The following is a 17,279-nucleotide window of genomic DNA, read 5'->3' as shown; positions in this document are numbered from 1 at the left end:
GTTTCCGTACTTCTTGAATCAAAGAATAGCTTAGAGCCAAAAGGCCTAACACAGTACAACTGAAACGGAGATGTAAGTACAAGCACACATGAATCTGAGACAAGAGTGTAGCTTATCTGAATGTAGAATCAGTATCAACTCAAACAATATAAAGCAAAACGACATAGCTTCTGTTCTATGACATAGCAGTTTTTAGTCACTAGTAGTAGACAGTAGTCACAGATCAAATTATTCCGAAGAACTCCAGAAGTCACAAATTTTACTTAAAGAAAGCAAGATGATCTGATCTTCTATCCAACACGAGGGCATGACTTTGCTCATACGTTTCCATTTCAGAACTTGAGTTCTGCATGGATGTTGTGAAAGACTAAGGGGTTGTTTGGTTTGAGGAATCATTTCATCCAAGATGAAGTGGTGTATCACGAATCAATTCCTCAAACTTGGTGGAATGACCTCATTCCTCATGTTATTACTAACTAATTAACTATGAGGAATGAGGTGATGACGGATCAACTCATTCCATTACACAAACCAAATAAAAAATGAGAAGTGAGATGATGATGGACTAGCTTATTCCTCAAACCAAACACCCTATAAAAGAATGTTGTAATATTTTTAATAAGGAGTCAGACTACAAGAGTAATGAAGAGTAAAATGGTGGATGTCCTATCCAACAAAGTGAAACTTTAGCAGATCATAACAGTTAAAGTTGATACTTATCTTGAAAGCTAGGTATACGCAGTACATAACCAGTAAGTAGTCCTAACTCCTAACTTTAAATTCCATTCCACGTGCTCCAAATTGTGAAATGGATTGGGGACATTCTGCGGCCCCTGATTCTCATTTTCAGCATACAAAACACAATCAGGGAATAGCAGTACAATATCATCCTAGTTATTTGCTGGCATGTCAAGTGGAGCTGCCAATATCAACCCTTCCATCGCCCAGCAATCCAAACTTAAAAAATGGAAAGGCTCCCCTCACCCATCCTAATCCCGCACCTAATAAGCATTCTAAAACCCTACACAAAGTCGCAAACATAATGGGGAGGCACCCAGATCCAGAAAGCTATCCACACAGACAGAGGCGTCACCGTGTTACGGTTACCTGAAGACCAACGGTGGCGGCGTCGGATCTAGGAAGCGGAGATGGAAGCGGAGGGATAGGGTTAAGGCTATCTCCAGCAACATTCTCTAAATTTGATCCCCTAAAGAAATATTCTTTGTCTTTTACAGTTCTTTCTAAAAGATTTCGTTCTCAATATCTCCACCGTCTCCAACAACGTCCTCTTAATTCCATCATCTATAATATTAAAGAAATACTGCTGGCTGCAGTAAAATAGCTAAACAAAAACTGCACTATTGTTTACACTACAAGCATGTGGTTCAAGGACAGATATATTGTTGCTTGCATGTACACAGCGCCAATCAAGCCGTGTCAGTGCTAGATAGCGGACCAACAGACCAACAGAATCGTCCACAGATAGCGGACGCGGTGATGGTCCTCTATTTTAGCGCACCTTTTACCGGCCTTTGTTGGAGAAGAAAAGAAGCACATAAACTGCTATATTTGGAATTCAGGACCATATACAGATGTTGTTGGACATTCGACTGGACCAAGCGAGGAGGCGAAAGATTGCTTTGATTGGGTTCTGTCCGCTCAGCAGTTCAGCCTGCTGCGGCATATTTTAGTTTTATTTAATTCGCTTTTTAAGTATAAACTAGTACAATAATTTTACGTTGCAATGACACGTAATAACAAATATTACAATTTATTTTAGCCAAAAGGACTACAAAGTTGTAATTTGAAAAAAAAAAGTTCAATCCCTTTGTATAACTCAATCCGTCGTTCGTCCTTATTTAACTAATAGAGTGGTACTCCGGAGGGTTGTGCGGCTTGCGACTGTCGTGTTGGGGCTTGGACGGTGTAGCTTATTGTCGCATTGGGCTTTGATGGTTTCTCAAGACCCATATGTGGGTTTTTTTTGTCGTGTTAGACTTAGCTGGTTTTCATGTCCTATCTATAGGGTAACAACCTACTAGTGGGGGTGAGGAATAGATCTACACGCTTCACACGTGATGCGGGACAATACATCGAAACGGGTGCTTTTACAGTGGTAGAGAAATAGATAGAGCAGAGACTTTGGCAACGACTGTGGTGCAAGCTGGGTATAAGCGATCCTCCTGGTCAATTGGATTATGATCCAATCATAGATGCAACTGACAAGGGTTGTTTATACGCTTGCATTTAAGAACTACTTGCACAACAGTCATTGTCGAGAGACTTTATATAAAAAGGACAGAGCAGTGTTGTAGCAGTATTGAGACTGTATTGTAGGAGTAGCATGTATACGATGGCAACAGTTAAATATCCTATGAGTACACAAGGCTACACTTGTGAGAGAAAAAATTATCCAATTATCCATACACACTCTCCATCATAGGTATAAAAATAATCTATACTTATACCTAAGTATACCCATCATGGGTAGCGGGTACTTATACCCACCAACATTCTAGCAGACATAATCATTTTAATCACAAAAATAAATATAAATACAAAATATGGAAGTCTAATATCTCATCAATGAAAACTACTAAAACTTGTTATCTTTGTGTCACAAATTTATCAAACCCAACATATTTTTATTACAAGTTTAACAACATTCAACATTAAATAGGAGCATCATGCCACCAAATTACACAAAATATAACACTCATAGCTCAAAAAAGAGTTCTCGACTATAACATATAACATTAGGATAGTTATCTAATTGTTCAGTACACAACACTTAATATTTAAATATTAAGGCGTTTAAGTTTTTGGAGCTTAAGGCGTATCCTTTGTCCTTCTAAGTTTTATGGAATATTTCTAATAACTCGGATACACATATAGTATGTTAATGGATTTTCTATCAGCAGCGGGTTTTGGAATAGAGAACATACTCGTGCCAACTAAGCCCAACGGATATTGTAAAGTGCCTAATAAAGTACTCGTATATATCAAAATTAAGCTATATCCGTGCTCTAATGGAAGTTTTACCCATCAAACATCGAGTTTTGGATACTCATTGTCATATTACGGAAAAATTCTAAATTTATGGTAATTGGTATAGGGGCTTTTGCACAGTGTTGTTGATGTAAGACTGTCTTCAGCGGTTACCCCTAAATTTGGCCCTCTATATCCCACTCACGTGTCACGTCAGCGTTTTCTTCCCCCTATATCTCCACCATGTACAGCGGTTCCCCCTAAATCCTTCCCCTACACCTCACTACAACCATAAAATATCATTTTCTATACCTACTTTTCACCTTTTCTATACCTACTTTTCACCTCCTATCAATTTTTCATCTACTAATAACTGGAAGTGGGCCCACGTGAACAGTGTTAGAGGGGGTGAGAGATACACGACAGAATGAGGGGGAGAGAGAAGCTTGCTAGGGGGAACGGCAGCGTAGGGTGCCTGGTAGAGTCATCCGTTGAGCGGCTTACGTGTGTACTGTAGCCGTTAAATGTGGCGTGCGGGAGCGGCAGCGGTAACCCTTGAAGACGGTCTAAGAACATAAAATTGTTGGTCACCCGGCCGCTTTCACGCGCGTGGGGGGTCAGGATATGCCGCCCGGCCCATGGATCAGACGGTCTGATTCAAAACACCAGCAATTCGATTCGAAGGGGAAAATATCGAATTTTGCTTTTGCCTTCACGACCTAATGCAGTTGCACGAGTCCAGATTTCCTTGCCCAACTTTAAAATCAGATAAGGCTTAGTTTAGAAACTTAAACCCTCTCCGAATTTCTGAGCACTGAGAAGAAAATTAACTTATTTTTCACTTAATTCTTAGGAATTTTAAAGAGGATTTAAGTTTTAAAACTAGTCCTAAATGTAAAAAATTTCCATCTCGTAACCGTTTCGGTCTCTCGGCTCCTGACTTCAGCTGGGTGACTCGAGCTTGGTCTCGTATCAGAGTCGGGCGTCAGATTCCTTCAAGCCAATTTCCACAAATCCTCCAAGGACTAGGAGATCCACATTCATGCCTGGCATTCAGTGTGCTTTGGTCTTGCCTCTAATTGTCGCGAGTTTCGGCGTTTCGATCATCGAGCGACAGCCCCTAAGAAACTCGGGTTTTATAGTATAGTGGTATTAAAAAACCTTTTTTACACATAGTATAGACAGAATAGATTGATATTCTGATCTTCGCAAATAAGAGTCGACAGCTTCTCGCCAGTCTTCTTCGTTATTCGGGTGGACCCATGCATATAGCAGCGAGTTTCATTTCAGCATCATGAGCCCATTTTTATTTCTTCACCACGAGCTGGAGTATTTAGGGTTTAGCTAGGGTCCCCGGCACGTCTCTAGCAGGTGAGGTTGTTCCCCGGGCCGACGCCGAACTGCTTGCAGTACTCCTTGTAGTAGCCCACGCGCGCGTTCACCGTGGCGGGGCTGTTGCCGTTGCACTCGAGGGCGCCGTGGAGGGCCCTGATGGTGGCGCCGAACCCCTGCGGCACCACCTGGTGCGCGCTGCTCATCCAGAGCCAGAGCGCCGTCTTGAACGAGATCACGGGGTCCTGCGCCACCCTGTCCGGGTCCCCCAGCGCGTCGAAGCCGATGCTCTGCCCCGCCGGGCCGTAGTTGAAGTTCCACGAGATCTGCAGCGGGCCGCGCCCGTAGTACTGCTTCCCCGGCGCGCACGGCCACTGCTTCACGCCTGAGTCGCACGAGGCCTGGCCCCTCCCGTTGATCTGGTTGATGTAGCAGAAATCTGTTGCCATGCACATGGATGTATCAAATGAAAATCATGCAAACAAGGAAGGAACTATACGTATATGTAGCTAATTGGCGGTAGCGGCGTCTTTACATCCGGTCTCGAACGTGACGTGCGCGAAGAAGGCGGCGATCTCGCGCTTGCCATCCGCCTCCGTGCCGCCGTGCGCGAAGCCCGGGAACGCGCCGGCGGCGCTCACGAACGCGCTCCGCGTGTAGAAATTCTTGCCCTCGCACCCGTCCCGTGCGTGGGACCTGATGCCGTCGAAGAACGTGTTAGAATTATAGGCATTTTCCGTATTATTTTAATTTCATAAATTAACATTATGATGATGACATATAAATAATTAACCATAGAAATCGTGATCTTAAATTGATCCATACCAATATGGATCAAGGGAACATAAAGCATGTAAATAAAATAAGTATATAAACATGGTTCATGAATTATTACGGAACAATTAAGAATAAGTAGATAGCAATATAAACAGCATGGCTGTAAAACTAAAACAAACAGATATAACATATTATAAAATGACAGAACAGAAGAGCTAAATACGTGACTACATATGAAACTACAGAGGTGAACATATGAAACATATGTAATCTGCAGAACGTAAAACAGTAAGTAAATAAACTGATCATACCCTCCGATGCGCTCTGATGATCCAGATCCCTGACCAGCTTCTTTTGTCATGTTGGAGATGTTTTGGGCAGTCGCGTAGACGCTCCCCAAAAACCTAATTGCCGATCCCCCGTGCAAGGTCTCGAACGGCACCGGCCCTCTCGCTTCTCTGTGCGCGCAGAGTCACGAGATGGAAATACCCTCACTCGGCGGCTGGATTGTGAGACTGAAAGTGTTTCTCGCGTGTACCGAGTGACAGGGGTGCTCCTCTATTTAACCTCTCGCAGAGGGAAGCTGAAGGAGAAAGGTCGCCGAGTCACGCCAAGAGTCGGCCAGCTCTAGCCGAGTTATGTCATGAGTCGGCCAGCTCTTGCCGAGTCACGCCATAAGTCGGCAGCTGAAGGAGAAGGGTCACTCGGCTGGCTGACGAAGAGACAGGGTCACTCGGCAGACGAAGAGACAGGGTCACTCGGCTGACGCGGTTAGTGAGTGCTAAAAATTAACACAACCACACCACGCCCGCTCGCCTGCCTGCCTGCCTGCCTGCCTCGCCTCGCCACGCCACGCCACGCCCGGCCCGGCCCGGCCGGCGGCGGCGGCGGCGGCGCGCGCGCGCGCGCGTGTGGCACGCCCTTGTCCATTTCTTGACTTCTCAAGTTAAGTGGAATAAATCCCACCATATAAGTCAAGGCAAAAGACCCTTGGACTTCCAATGTGGTACTATTGGTATTCTCCACCATTACACACCATAGAGTTTATTCAATAAATGGGCCAAGCCCATAAAAGATCCAACAATCCCCACCAAACTCTAGGGTTTGTAATGATGAAGTATCAGAATCACAATCCTTTGATATACCAGTGTTTCGATGGAGACTGTTAAGTTGAACATCCATCTAGAATAAGAGTTTCACTTATTCACAACTGAACAATGGACTATGCCTTGAATTGACAGTTTTGTGCGAAATAAGATTCACTCAAATCCTTTGCTGATACTAGGCTGCAGAAGGGTATTCCCGCTGTTTAGAAGCATATAAGTCACACTTCAGTGCCTTTCATGAGTATTTAGGGATTACCCAAATCCCATAGACTGTGACTAGCAGTCTGACTCATATAGGTGTATTCCTCAGAAGATGTTCTGTAGGACAACATCTCACCTTTATAAGACTCTTGGAATACATTAAGGTAAAAACCATCCTGCCTTACAGATAGGAAAGATGTGCATCAGAAATGAGTTAAAGAAGGGATCTTTCCTCACAATCTACTCCTAGCTTGTTTCTCCACTCTACTTCACGGGATCTCCGATCACATAGAGCAGGTTACCACTAGAGTAGATCTCACATGGGTCTCATACTCATTTCCCTCGATGCACTTTCTATCACATTGCGTGATAGACCCTTAGTGAATTGATCTGCCAGATTATTTGATGTGTGGACATAATCCACAGTAATAACTCCGGAGTTTTTCAACTTTCTGACAGATTTCAATCTCCTCTTAACATGCCTTGTAGACTTCATGTTATTCCTAGAACTGTTAACCTTTGTAATCACCGTTTGGTTGTCACAGTTCATGGAAATAGCCGGTATCGGTTTTTCAACCACCGGTAAGTCTAATAGGAAATCACGAAGCCACTCGGCCTCAGCCCCAGCAGTGTCTAATGCTGCGAGTTCTGCTTCCATTGTAGACTTCGTTAAGATAGTCTGCTTGCAAGACTTCCAGGAAACAGCGCCACCTCCAAACAGAAACACATATCCGCTTGTGGCATAAAGCTCATCAGCATCAGAAATCCAGTTGGCATCACAATAGCCTTCCAGCACTTTTGGGTTTCCGGTATAATGAATACCATATGTCATAGTACCTTTCAAATACCGCAACACTCTCTCAAGAGCACGCCAGTGATCATCTCCTGGTTTCGACACAAACCGACTTAGCTTACTCACAGCATAAGAGATGTCTGGCCTTGTTGCACTTGCAAGGTACATGAGCGAGCCAATGATCTGGGAGTATGTCAATTGATCCCTTGCTATTCTCCGATTCTTTCTTAGTAGCACACTGGGATCATAAGGTGTTGGAGCAGGATCACAGTCACTAAACCCAAAGCGACTCAATACCTTTTCCACATAATGGGATTGTAACAAAGTTACCCCACCATCAGCTTCTCTAACAAGCTTGATGTTTAGAATGACATCAGCCTCTCCCAAATCTTTCATCTCGAAATTGCTCGATAGAGGATTTTTAACTTCCTCAATCACATTGAGATTTGATCCAAAGATCAAAATGTCATCAACATAAAGGCACAGCATAACAGTCTCACCCCCACCATACCGATAGTATACACACGTGTCAGATTCATTTACAACAAAGCCAGCTGTTGTAAGAGTATTATCAAACTTTTCATGCCATTGCTTAGGTGCTTGTTTTAGGCCATACAATGATTTTATCAACCTGCACACCTTGTTCTCTTGACCATCCGCTATAAACCCTTCTGGCTGATCCATATAGATCTCCTCATCCAACTCTCCATTTAGGAAAGCTGTCTTAACATCCATCTGATGAATGATAAGACCATAAGAGGCTGCCACGGCTATTAATGTGCGTATTGTAGTCAATCGAGCCACTGGCGAGTAGGTGTCAAAGAAATCTTCACCCTCCTTTTGGGTATATCCTTTGGCCACAAGCCTTGCCTTGTACCTCTCAATTGTACCATCAGGCCTAAGCTTTTTCTTGAAGATCCATTTGCAACCTATAGGTTGACAACCATAAGGACGATCAACGACCTCCCAAGTTCCATTAGACATAATAGATTCCATCTCACTCCTTACTGCTTCCTTCCATAAGTCAGCATCAGGAGAGGAATATGCCTCACTAATGGTAGTTGGTGTGTCTTCCACAAGGTACACTATAAAGTCATTACCAAAGGATTTTGCAACCCTCTGTCTCTTGCTCTTTCGAGTGACTATAGTATCATCCTCCTCAGGGATGTGCACGTGAGAATCCTCAGCATGATCTATAGGAATCGACAGTTCGTGCTCATGGGGAATTATAGTCTCATGACTTATATCACTAGGTGTATTCTTCATGGGAAACTCATTCTCAAAAAATGTTGCGTCTCTTGATTCCATGATAGTATCAACATACATATCAGGCACATCAGATTTTATAATTAAGAACCTATACCCAGTGCTGTGAAAAGAGTACCCAAGGAATACACAATCAACAGTTTTAGGCCCAAGTTTACGCTTTTTGTTGATTGGCACATTCACTTTGGCCAAGCAACCCCAAGTGCGCAAATATGAGAGATTTAATCTTCTCTTTTCCCATTCCTCAAATGGAGTGATCTCTTTGTTCTTTGTTGGAACTCTATTCAGAACATGACATGCTGTCAAAATCGCCTCACCCCACCATGCCTTGGATAATCCCGCTGTACTCAACATGGCATTCACCAAATCTGTTAGAGTGCGGTTTTTCCTTTCAGCAATCCCATTGGATTGTGGTGAGAATGGCGGTGTCCTCTCATGAATAATACCATGTTCCACGCAGAAATCATCGAACACATTAGAGAAATATTCTCCACCTCGATCAGACCTTAACCGTTTTATTTTCCTCTCAAGTTGGTTCTCAACTTCAGCTTTATAGGCCTTAAAATAATTGAACGCTTCATCTTTTGTTTTTAAGAGATACACATAACAAAATCTAGTGGAGTCATCTATAAAAGTGAGAAAGTATCTTTTACCACCTTTGGTCAAAATTCCATTCATCTCGCACAGATCAGAATGAACAAGTTCTAGAGGTGCCAAATTCCTCGCCTCAGCAGCCTTGTGTGGCTTGCGGGGTTGTTTTGATTCAACACACACATGGCACTTAGACTTTTTGACCAAGTTAAATTTAGGAATTAAATTTATATTTGCTAACCGCATAAGACAGCCAAAGCTTGCATGACAAAACCGTGAATGCCATAAATCTGACTCATCAGAAAAATTAACAGAATTCACCAGTTTATTACACACATCATGCAGTGATAAACAGAACAATCCTCCGCAATCATATCCTTTACCAACAAACGTACCATGTTTCGACACAACACATTTATTAGACTCAAGAACAACTTTATATCCATCTCGACATAGCATCGAAGCGCTAACGAGATTCTTCTTGATAGAGGGCACATGCTGCACGCTCTTCAATGGCACCGTCTTTCCCGAAGTAAACTTCAGAATGACCGTACCAACACCAAGAACATGAGCACGTGACCCATTTCCCATCAACAAGGCGCCAGACCTCCCGACCTGATAGGAAGTGAACATAGAGGCATCAGCACACACATGAATGTTTGCACCACTGTCCATCCACCACTCAGGTGAATTACAGACTGAAAGAACAAATGGTAAAGAATTACCATACCCAGATGTTCCTTCTTCAGTCTCAGTGGTTACAACATTAGCTGATTTCTTGTCTTGAGTGAACTTGCGATCAGGGCACTCTCTTGCCCAATGTTGATCACTGCCACAGACAAAGCATCCTCCCTTTCCCTTGTTATTGTTGTTCTTCTTTTTAAACTGTGCTGTATGAACAGGCTTATTTGCATTCTCTTGTTTGTTCTGGTTTTTCTTCTTGTTAAACTTGCGGAAGTTTCTCTTCTGCACCACATTAGCAGTAGAGGTCTCAACACCTTTTCCACTGTCCTTTGTTCTAGCCCTTTCCTCAACATCAAGAGTACCAATGAGCTCTTCCACATTGAACTCTTGTCTCTTATGTTTGAGAGAGGTAGCAAAGTCCTTCCAAGAAGGTGGCAACTTGGCGATTATACCGCCAGCCACAAACTTGTCAGGCAAAGGACAAGGAAAAAGTTCGAGTTCCTTAGCTAGTGCCTGAAACTCATGAGCCTGTTCCACTACAGATCGGTTCTCAACCATCTTGTAGTCATACAGCTGCTCCATGAGATACAGCTCGCTACCAGCGTCAGTAACTCCAAACTTTCCAACAAGAGCATCCCACAGCTCTTTCCCCGTGGGAAGGATGATATAGCTTTTCTGGAATTTAGTATCCAGTGCACTAATTACTGCTCCTCGAAAGAGGTTGTCTTCAGCCTTAAACTTAGCTTCATCCTCAGGAGGTAAGTTTGCAGGCTTGCCCTCAGCGGCATGAAAACAAGACATTGCAGTTAGCCACAATTCCATTTTAGCTTTCCATATCAAGAAGTTTTTACCGTCAAAAGGATCAGGCTTTAGCACAGCAGCAAAACCTCTGACAGAAAAATGCCTAACATTAGGTTTTTGGATTGTTAGAATTATAGGCATTTTCCGTATTATTTTAATTCCATAAATTAACATTATGATGATGACATATAAATAATTAACCATAGAAATCGTGATCTTAAATTGATCCATACCAATATGGATCAAGGGAACATAAAGCATGTAAATAAAATAAGTATATAAACATGGTTCATGAATTATTACGGAACAATTAAGAATAAGTAGATAGCAATATAAACAGCATGGCTGTAAAACTAAAACAAACAGATATAACATATTATAAAATGACAGAACAGAAGAGCTAAATACGTGACTACATATGAAACTACAGAGGTGAACATATGAAACATATGTAATCTGCAGAACGTAAAACAGTAAGTAAATAAACTGATCATACCCTCCGATGCGCTCTGATGATCCAGATCCCTGACCAGCTTCTTTTGTCATGTTGGAGATGTTTTGGGCAGTCGCGTAGACGCTCCCCAAAAACCTAATTGCCGATCCCCCGTGCAAGGTCTCGAACGGCACCGGCCCTCTCGCTTCTCTGTGCGCGCAGAGTCACGAGATGGAAATACCCTCACTCGGCGGCTGGATTGTGAGACTGAAAGTGTTTCTCGCGTGTACCGAGTGACAGGGGTGCTCCTCTATTTAACCTCTCGCAGAGGGAAGCTGAAGGAGAAAGGTCGCCGAGTCACGCCAAGAGTCGGCCAGCTCTAGCCGAGTTATGTCATGAGTCGGCCAGCTCTTGCCGAGTCACGCCATAAGTCGGCAGCTGAAGGAGAAGGGTCACTCGGCTGGCTGACGAAGAGACAGGGTCACTCGGCAGACGAAGAGACAGGGTCACTCGGCTGACGCGGTTAGTGAGTGCTAAAAATTAACACAACCACCCACGCCCGCGCGCCTGCCTGCCTGCCTGCCTCGCCTCGCCACGCCCGGCCCGGCCCGGCCCGGCCGGCGGCGGCGCGCGCGCGTGTGGCACGCCCTTGTCCATTTCTTGACTTCTCAAGTTAAGTGGAATAAATCCCACCATATAAGTCAAGGCAAAAGACCCTTGGACTTCCAATGTGGTACTATTGGTATTCTCCACCATTACACACCATAGAGTTTATTCAATAAATAGGTCAAGCCCATAAAAGATCCAACAGAACGCCTCGGTGACGACGCTAGGCACGGACGCGCCGCCGCTGCCGCTGCTGCCCAACCCCAAGCACGGGCTGGCGGCAGCGAGGAGTGCTAGTCCAAGAGCCAAGGCCGTCAGAATCATCGTCGTCGGCGTCGGTGAGTTCGCCGAACTGGGTAGGAGGTCTCAGCTCGGTTGCTTAATTAGCTAGCTAGTACATGTTCTGACTTCTGAGTATTGAGGATGGCATGGTGGGGTGCATGGCTTTTATCTACCACATAACCTTATATTTTATACCATTTTCTGCCCTTACATGAGTCCATTTTTCGCCATGTATTCTTGCTGGTACGTGTGCTTTGCTGCCGGCGTGGGCATGTGTATTCGCTCCCACGTGGTTTGTGGCGCTGGTTGCGTCCGTCGCCAGTATTCACTAGGCACTAGCAGCCGTCGTCTACTGTTCGAGTCCATGGATGATGCATCGTGAGGATATATATCGTGGCTGGCCTGATGCGTGTCACGTGTATGCCCAATCGAACGTACGAACGGTCAATCAGATAGAAAGACTTCCAAGATTGCTGCGGTTGATAGTTGCATAGTTTGACCACGCACACATGACACACCATTCTTCTCTTGGCCTTTCTAGACATCAATGCCACCGACAAAGCTCTCCGCTCTAATAATCCGTGGAAGTCAACTTTCAGGTTTCAGCTTCAGCCTGGAAATGCAGTTTATAATATGAGTTTAAATAGTTTGAAAAATATTTTTAATCTAAATAATAAATAAAATAACTAATTTAAATATTTGCTAAAGTTTCCTAGCTTTAACTCCATAATTTTGTGAAGTACCTGATGACTTACTCCACCAACTCCACTAAATAATCTAGAGCCGTAGCTAGCACACCAGTGTCTGTGGTGTTTTATCCCAAATGTGTGCATACTATAGAAATGTTGTTGTTACTGCTAGAGGCTCAGAAAATCTAGCCCAGTAACCCTTTGTCCCCTTCCACTTCCTGGCGACTGACGACCCCTGCTCCCTCAATCCCTTGCGCAGTCGCGCTCAAGGAAGGTGCTCGACGGCATAGGACAGTCGTCGACGGAGACGCGGGCTTGACAGCGAGGGCCCGAGTAGAGATGACAGTGGGAACCTGTTCTCCGATTTTTCATGAGAATTTTTTCTATTAGGAGATGGGTATAAGGTAATTTAGTCCTATCGAGAATCAAAACGTAGAAGATTTAGTCCCCGTCATGTTCGTGGGGATGGGGAACCATCACCTCCTTGTGTATCCGCCCATAAACTTCTCTTGATCTAAATTAGTCTATTGACTTGTTAAAATTATACTAAAAATTCAAACATAGCCTATTATAAAAAAGCAAACTAAACTCTAAAATAAATGTCTCTTATTATAATTTAAAATCTTGATTGTTTAGTTTACATTGGTTTGATATAATTAATTTAAATTTGCTTTTAAAAATTGCACTTCCTAACTAGGACGAATTCTTTGTGTGGATAAATTCTCCTACGGAGATGGGGATAGGAGAAAAGACTTCTCACGAGCGTTTATGGGGACAGAGACAGAATTTTTCTTCCTATACAAACGTGAATGGGAGCCATTCTCCGATGGAAATTTTCGATCGTCATCCCTAGGTGGGAGGAGGCAGTGCACGACGGGAGGGACGAGGAACACACAACTGAATTGGAGAAACACATTTCGGATTTGATACCCTGAGTACATGTCGGCACACGCGTGTGGTTGCAAAAGGACCCGCCGAACGCGGGGAGAGCCTAAATAGCGTTGCGCTTTTAACAGAAGGGATGTGTTTCACTGCTGTAGTGCTGTGGCTTTCATGGTGGGTAATGTGGCGCCAATCGCCAATCGGTATTAAGGTCTCTTGTTATTCTCGAAATTTCTTGATTCGGTCGATGTTAGACCCATGCTGCAAACGGAAAGTAAAAGCACAAGCATACACAACTATGTACAGAGGGAACATACAGTTGCTTCATTATTCATTCAGGTCGAACAAAGTGGCTCAGCCCAGTCGTTTTATTATTATTATTACGATGATTATTATTACTGCATGCTAGCTAGCTCGTACTAGTCAGTAAACTCTTGGTTTACTTTTCGCGAGGGTGCGACGCCGAGCATTTATTGTGGACGAGCTAGCACTAGCAGGAGCCATGGGTACAACGTGGACGCCGTCGCCTAGCAAGTGAGGTTGGGCCCTGGGTCGACGCGGAGCTGCTGGCAGTACTGCTTGTAGTAGCCGACGCGCGCGTTCATCTGGGCGGGGTTGTTCCCGTTGCACTCGAGGGCGCCGTTGATGGCCCTGATGGTGGCGCCGAAGCCCTGCGGCATCACACGGTGCACGTTGTTCATCCAGAACCAGAGCGCCGTCTTGAACGCGATCACGGCGTCCTGCGCCACCCTGTTGGGGTCGGCGAGCCCGTTGAAGCCGATGTCCCTCCCGGCGGGCCCGTAGTTGTAGTTCCACGAGATCTGCAGCGGGCCGCGCCCGTAGTACTTCTGCCCCGCCGCGCACGGCCACTGCCTGTTGCTCGCGTCGCAGTAGGCGTTGCTCTTGTTGATCTCGCTGATGTAGCAGAAATCTGATCGAAAATGCATGGTCAGCATGACGACGATGATCGGTCGGTCAGATCAAAGGTCCTGCATGCTAGTTCCGTGTTGTTAGGTTAGGTGTTAATAACTTACGTCCGGTCTCGTGCGTGACGTGCGCGAAGAAGGCGGCGATCTCGCGCTTGCCCTCCACCTCCGTCCCGCCATGGGCGAAGCCCGGGTACGCGTTGACGGCGCTCAGGAACGCGCTCCGGGTGTAGAAGTTCTTGCCCTCGCACCCGCTCCCGGCCTGGTTCTTGATGCCGTTGAAGAACGCGTCGGTGACCACATTAGCCACGTTCGCACCGCCACTGCCTCCGCCGCCTCCGCCGCCGCCGCCGCCGCCGCCGCCGCCCGAGCGGCACGGGCCCGACTGGCACCCGTCGCCGCAGTAGGCGTCGGTCGTGCCGCAGTAGCCGAACTTGCTGCAGCAGAAGTTTGGCTGGCAGCCGCAGTTCTGCGCGGCGGCCGGGCCGGCGGCAGCGCACAGGAGCGCTAGCAGGCCGAGGGCCAGGATCCTCGGCGCGTTTGCCATACTGGGTTCACAGCGAACTACTTCAGCTTCGTTCTGCCAAGGTTCGTGTTCGTTGCTGCGGTGCAGCTTGTTGTGTGAGGTGATTTGAGGTGTCACAAGGGTGCCCCTTTATATAGGGATCGGAACGTGCATCCTGTCGATGCATGGCATGCGACGTGGAGTGGCTAGGTGTGATGTCCACCATTGCACGCGGGAACGTACAGCTGTCCCACGTTTTATGATGAACTTTTGACGCATGGGTCAGCAATGCATGCAACGCACCATGTATCGAGACACAAGCACTCTAGCCTAGGTTGAGATATCATCAGATTTGGATTGCCGCCGCCGCCGCCCATCGCGGTGGAAAATCCGCACATGCTACCTGCTAGAAGTCACCGCTTTCCTGCGATTTTTCTCGTCTGCGAAGACAATTTGCCGCCATCATCTTATATATTATCCGGCCGCCGCGGGCAGCCGTATTTTGTTTGCTTCAATTCCACGTACCAGTACCACGCATGTGAGGATTTATTGGTGGCCTCGGTCTCCGTGTTCCAAAGGCTAGCAGGAATCGGTCAAGCAAGAACGGAAGACTTCCAAGCAGCTACAGCCTGGAGCACGTACCGGTGATGGATTGGGCGGTTGGGCCACACATATGCATGCACGATCAAACGAAGACTAGGATTTTCCCTTTTTATATATTTTTAGTATTTCTCTAGAAAGCTCTTTAGAGTTTTTCTTCCTTATTCACTATTCATGGTTTCGCTACTCTTAGAGTATATTCATCTTTTTATATCTGACGCTAAATAGTACAAAAATGAACTACAAAACGTCAAGTAAAGAAAATAAAAAGGGAGTATAATAGAGTATTGTGTTCTCTCGCGAGGAATTTAGAAGATTTTCTTGAGACGGAGTTAGTTTCGTGGGGCTTGAGCTAAAACAATAAATTGCCTCGTCTATACAACGACATACTCCCCCCTTGTTATGTAAAACTCCCTCCAGACCAAAATATTAGTTGTTTTAGCACTTATATTGTTCAAGAAATAGATATTTTCAGTTTTAATTTAATCTAGAAAATCACAGTGATATATGTGACAACATGTATATGTATGTGTATTACTACTCACGTAAACAGTAAACAACAGTAAAATATGCACAAATACTTAGAACAAAGTGTGCCCTACGGATGCTCCGATGCTCAAGGCAAAAGTGGCTTCATTCACACGAGATATCTCGTGTGCATGTTCGATGTAATCGTACGCAGTCGACGCAGGCAGATATACGCAGTGCGGTCCCTCTAACGGCGTCGGCGATGAGCAACCTGATTAGTGCTGGTCGAGCAGACGAAGCAAGCAGTCGCGAGTACGCTCCCTAAAAACCTGATCACCCGCACACTCGTGCAAGTGTCGCTCTGTGGACGGCGATTTCGAAGGCCTGCTCTCCCACACTCTTTGTGCTCGCAGAAGGTGGGGACGGGAATAGATGTGTGTAACGTGTCTGAGACTGTTTGGTGTTCGTACGTGATGTCGTCACCAGAAGCAGTCTCACCTAGCTCCTCCGTATATATACACGCGCAGATGGAGACCAACGGGAAGTAACGGTCGCCATCAGAGCTACCGTTACAGCCTGCCAGAAACTGGCGCCATCAGTGACGTCTGTTACTAGCTGACAGTCATTACAACCCGTCTGTTAATAGTCATAACACAGGAAACGACCAGTAACGGACGATCATCACTCCAGGCAAAATCGCAACCGTTAGGAATAAATATTCGGACCAAAGTCTGATCTACCACGGCCACGGCCTAGTCGGGCCAGCGGCGCGCGCGTGTGGCAGTTCCTCATCCTTTTCTCAGCTTCTCAATAGACGCATCAATGGTCCACATATTTAAGTTGATTGAATTGTCCCTTGAACTTCTGGTATGATACTGAAATACTAGTACATCGTACCATTAAAGTGAACATTTAGCATTGACTATTATTGAATATTAATTTGGGCCATGCCCACATTAATTCAACATATATTTTATGTCTATATTCAAATGAGTAACAATTAATCTAGCCATGTATATATAACACATACATTAAATATTGTACGAATCTAGTAAAAATAAAAAAACGACTAATATTTTAGGGCAGACGGAGTACAAAATACAAAACATGCACATGCCCTCACTTGATTTATTAATTAGACCCTATATCATCTGTATAATCAATGGCGATTGGTTGATAATTACATTATAAAGCCTAGCAAATTTAAACAATTATTTCATGCAAAATTATTCTTTATTCTGTAGAATCTCTTATATTTGGGTACAAGTTTTAAATGGGTGTGCGTGACCGTTCCAAGTTTCAACATAATTAATACTTGAGTTATCTTCGTATATAATGTAATCTATACG

General features: G+C 44.9%; 2 protein-coding genes across 2 annotated transcripts; both read right to left on the bottom strand.

Moving 5' to 3' along the window:
* Nucleotides 1-4,216: 4,216 nt before the first annotated feature.
* Nucleotides 4,217-5,039, bottom strand: LOC100281817 (endochitinase A-like; the record flags this gene model as incomplete). The annotated part of the gene is made up of 2 exons (XM_020547713.2): nucleotides 4,217-4,759; nucleotides 4,856-5,039. Coding segments are annotated over 2 exons (591 nt in total), but the record flags the coding sequence as incomplete, so codon positions are not given.
* Nucleotides 5,040-13,733: 8,694 nt separating this feature from the next.
* LOC100283098 (endochitinase A) lies at nucleotides 13,734-14,974 on the bottom strand. Its single transcript, NM_001165432.1, has 2 exons — nucleotides 14,466-14,974; nucleotides 13,734-14,362 (listed from the first exon to the last, which is right to left on the bottom strand). The coding sequence occupies exons 1-2, from the start codon at nucleotides 14,902-14,904 to the stop codon at nucleotides 13,959-13,961; spliced, it is 843 nt and encodes a 280-aa protein (NP_001158904.1). The 5' UTR covers nucleotides 14,905-14,974; the 3' UTR covers nucleotides 13,734-13,958.
* Between the last annotated feature and the right edge of the window lie 2,305 nt (nucleotides 14,975-17,279).

Source organism: Zea mays, chromosome 2 (genome assembly GCF_902167145.1).
Source record: "Zea mays cultivar B73 chromosome 2, Zm-B73-REFERENCE-NAM-5.0, whole genome shotgun sequence".
NCBI classification, from domain to species: domain Eukaryota; kingdom Viridiplantae; phylum Streptophyta; class Magnoliopsida; order Poales; family Poaceae; genus Zea; species Zea mays.
Note: the sequence above shows the minus strand (reverse complement) of the source record. Positions and strands in the feature narration are given on the sequence as shown.

Bases quoted from the DNA above. Each gene is read 5' to 3' on its own strand.
- LOC100283098 (NM_001165432.1), bottom strand. From the start codon at position 14,904: ATGGCAAACGCGCCGAGGATCCTGGCCCTCGGCCTGCTAGCGCTCCTG. The intron at 14,363-14,465 runs GTAAGTTATTAA...ATTTTCGATCAG, and splicing joins CGTCACGCACGAGACCGGAC to ATTTCTGCTACATCAGCGAG.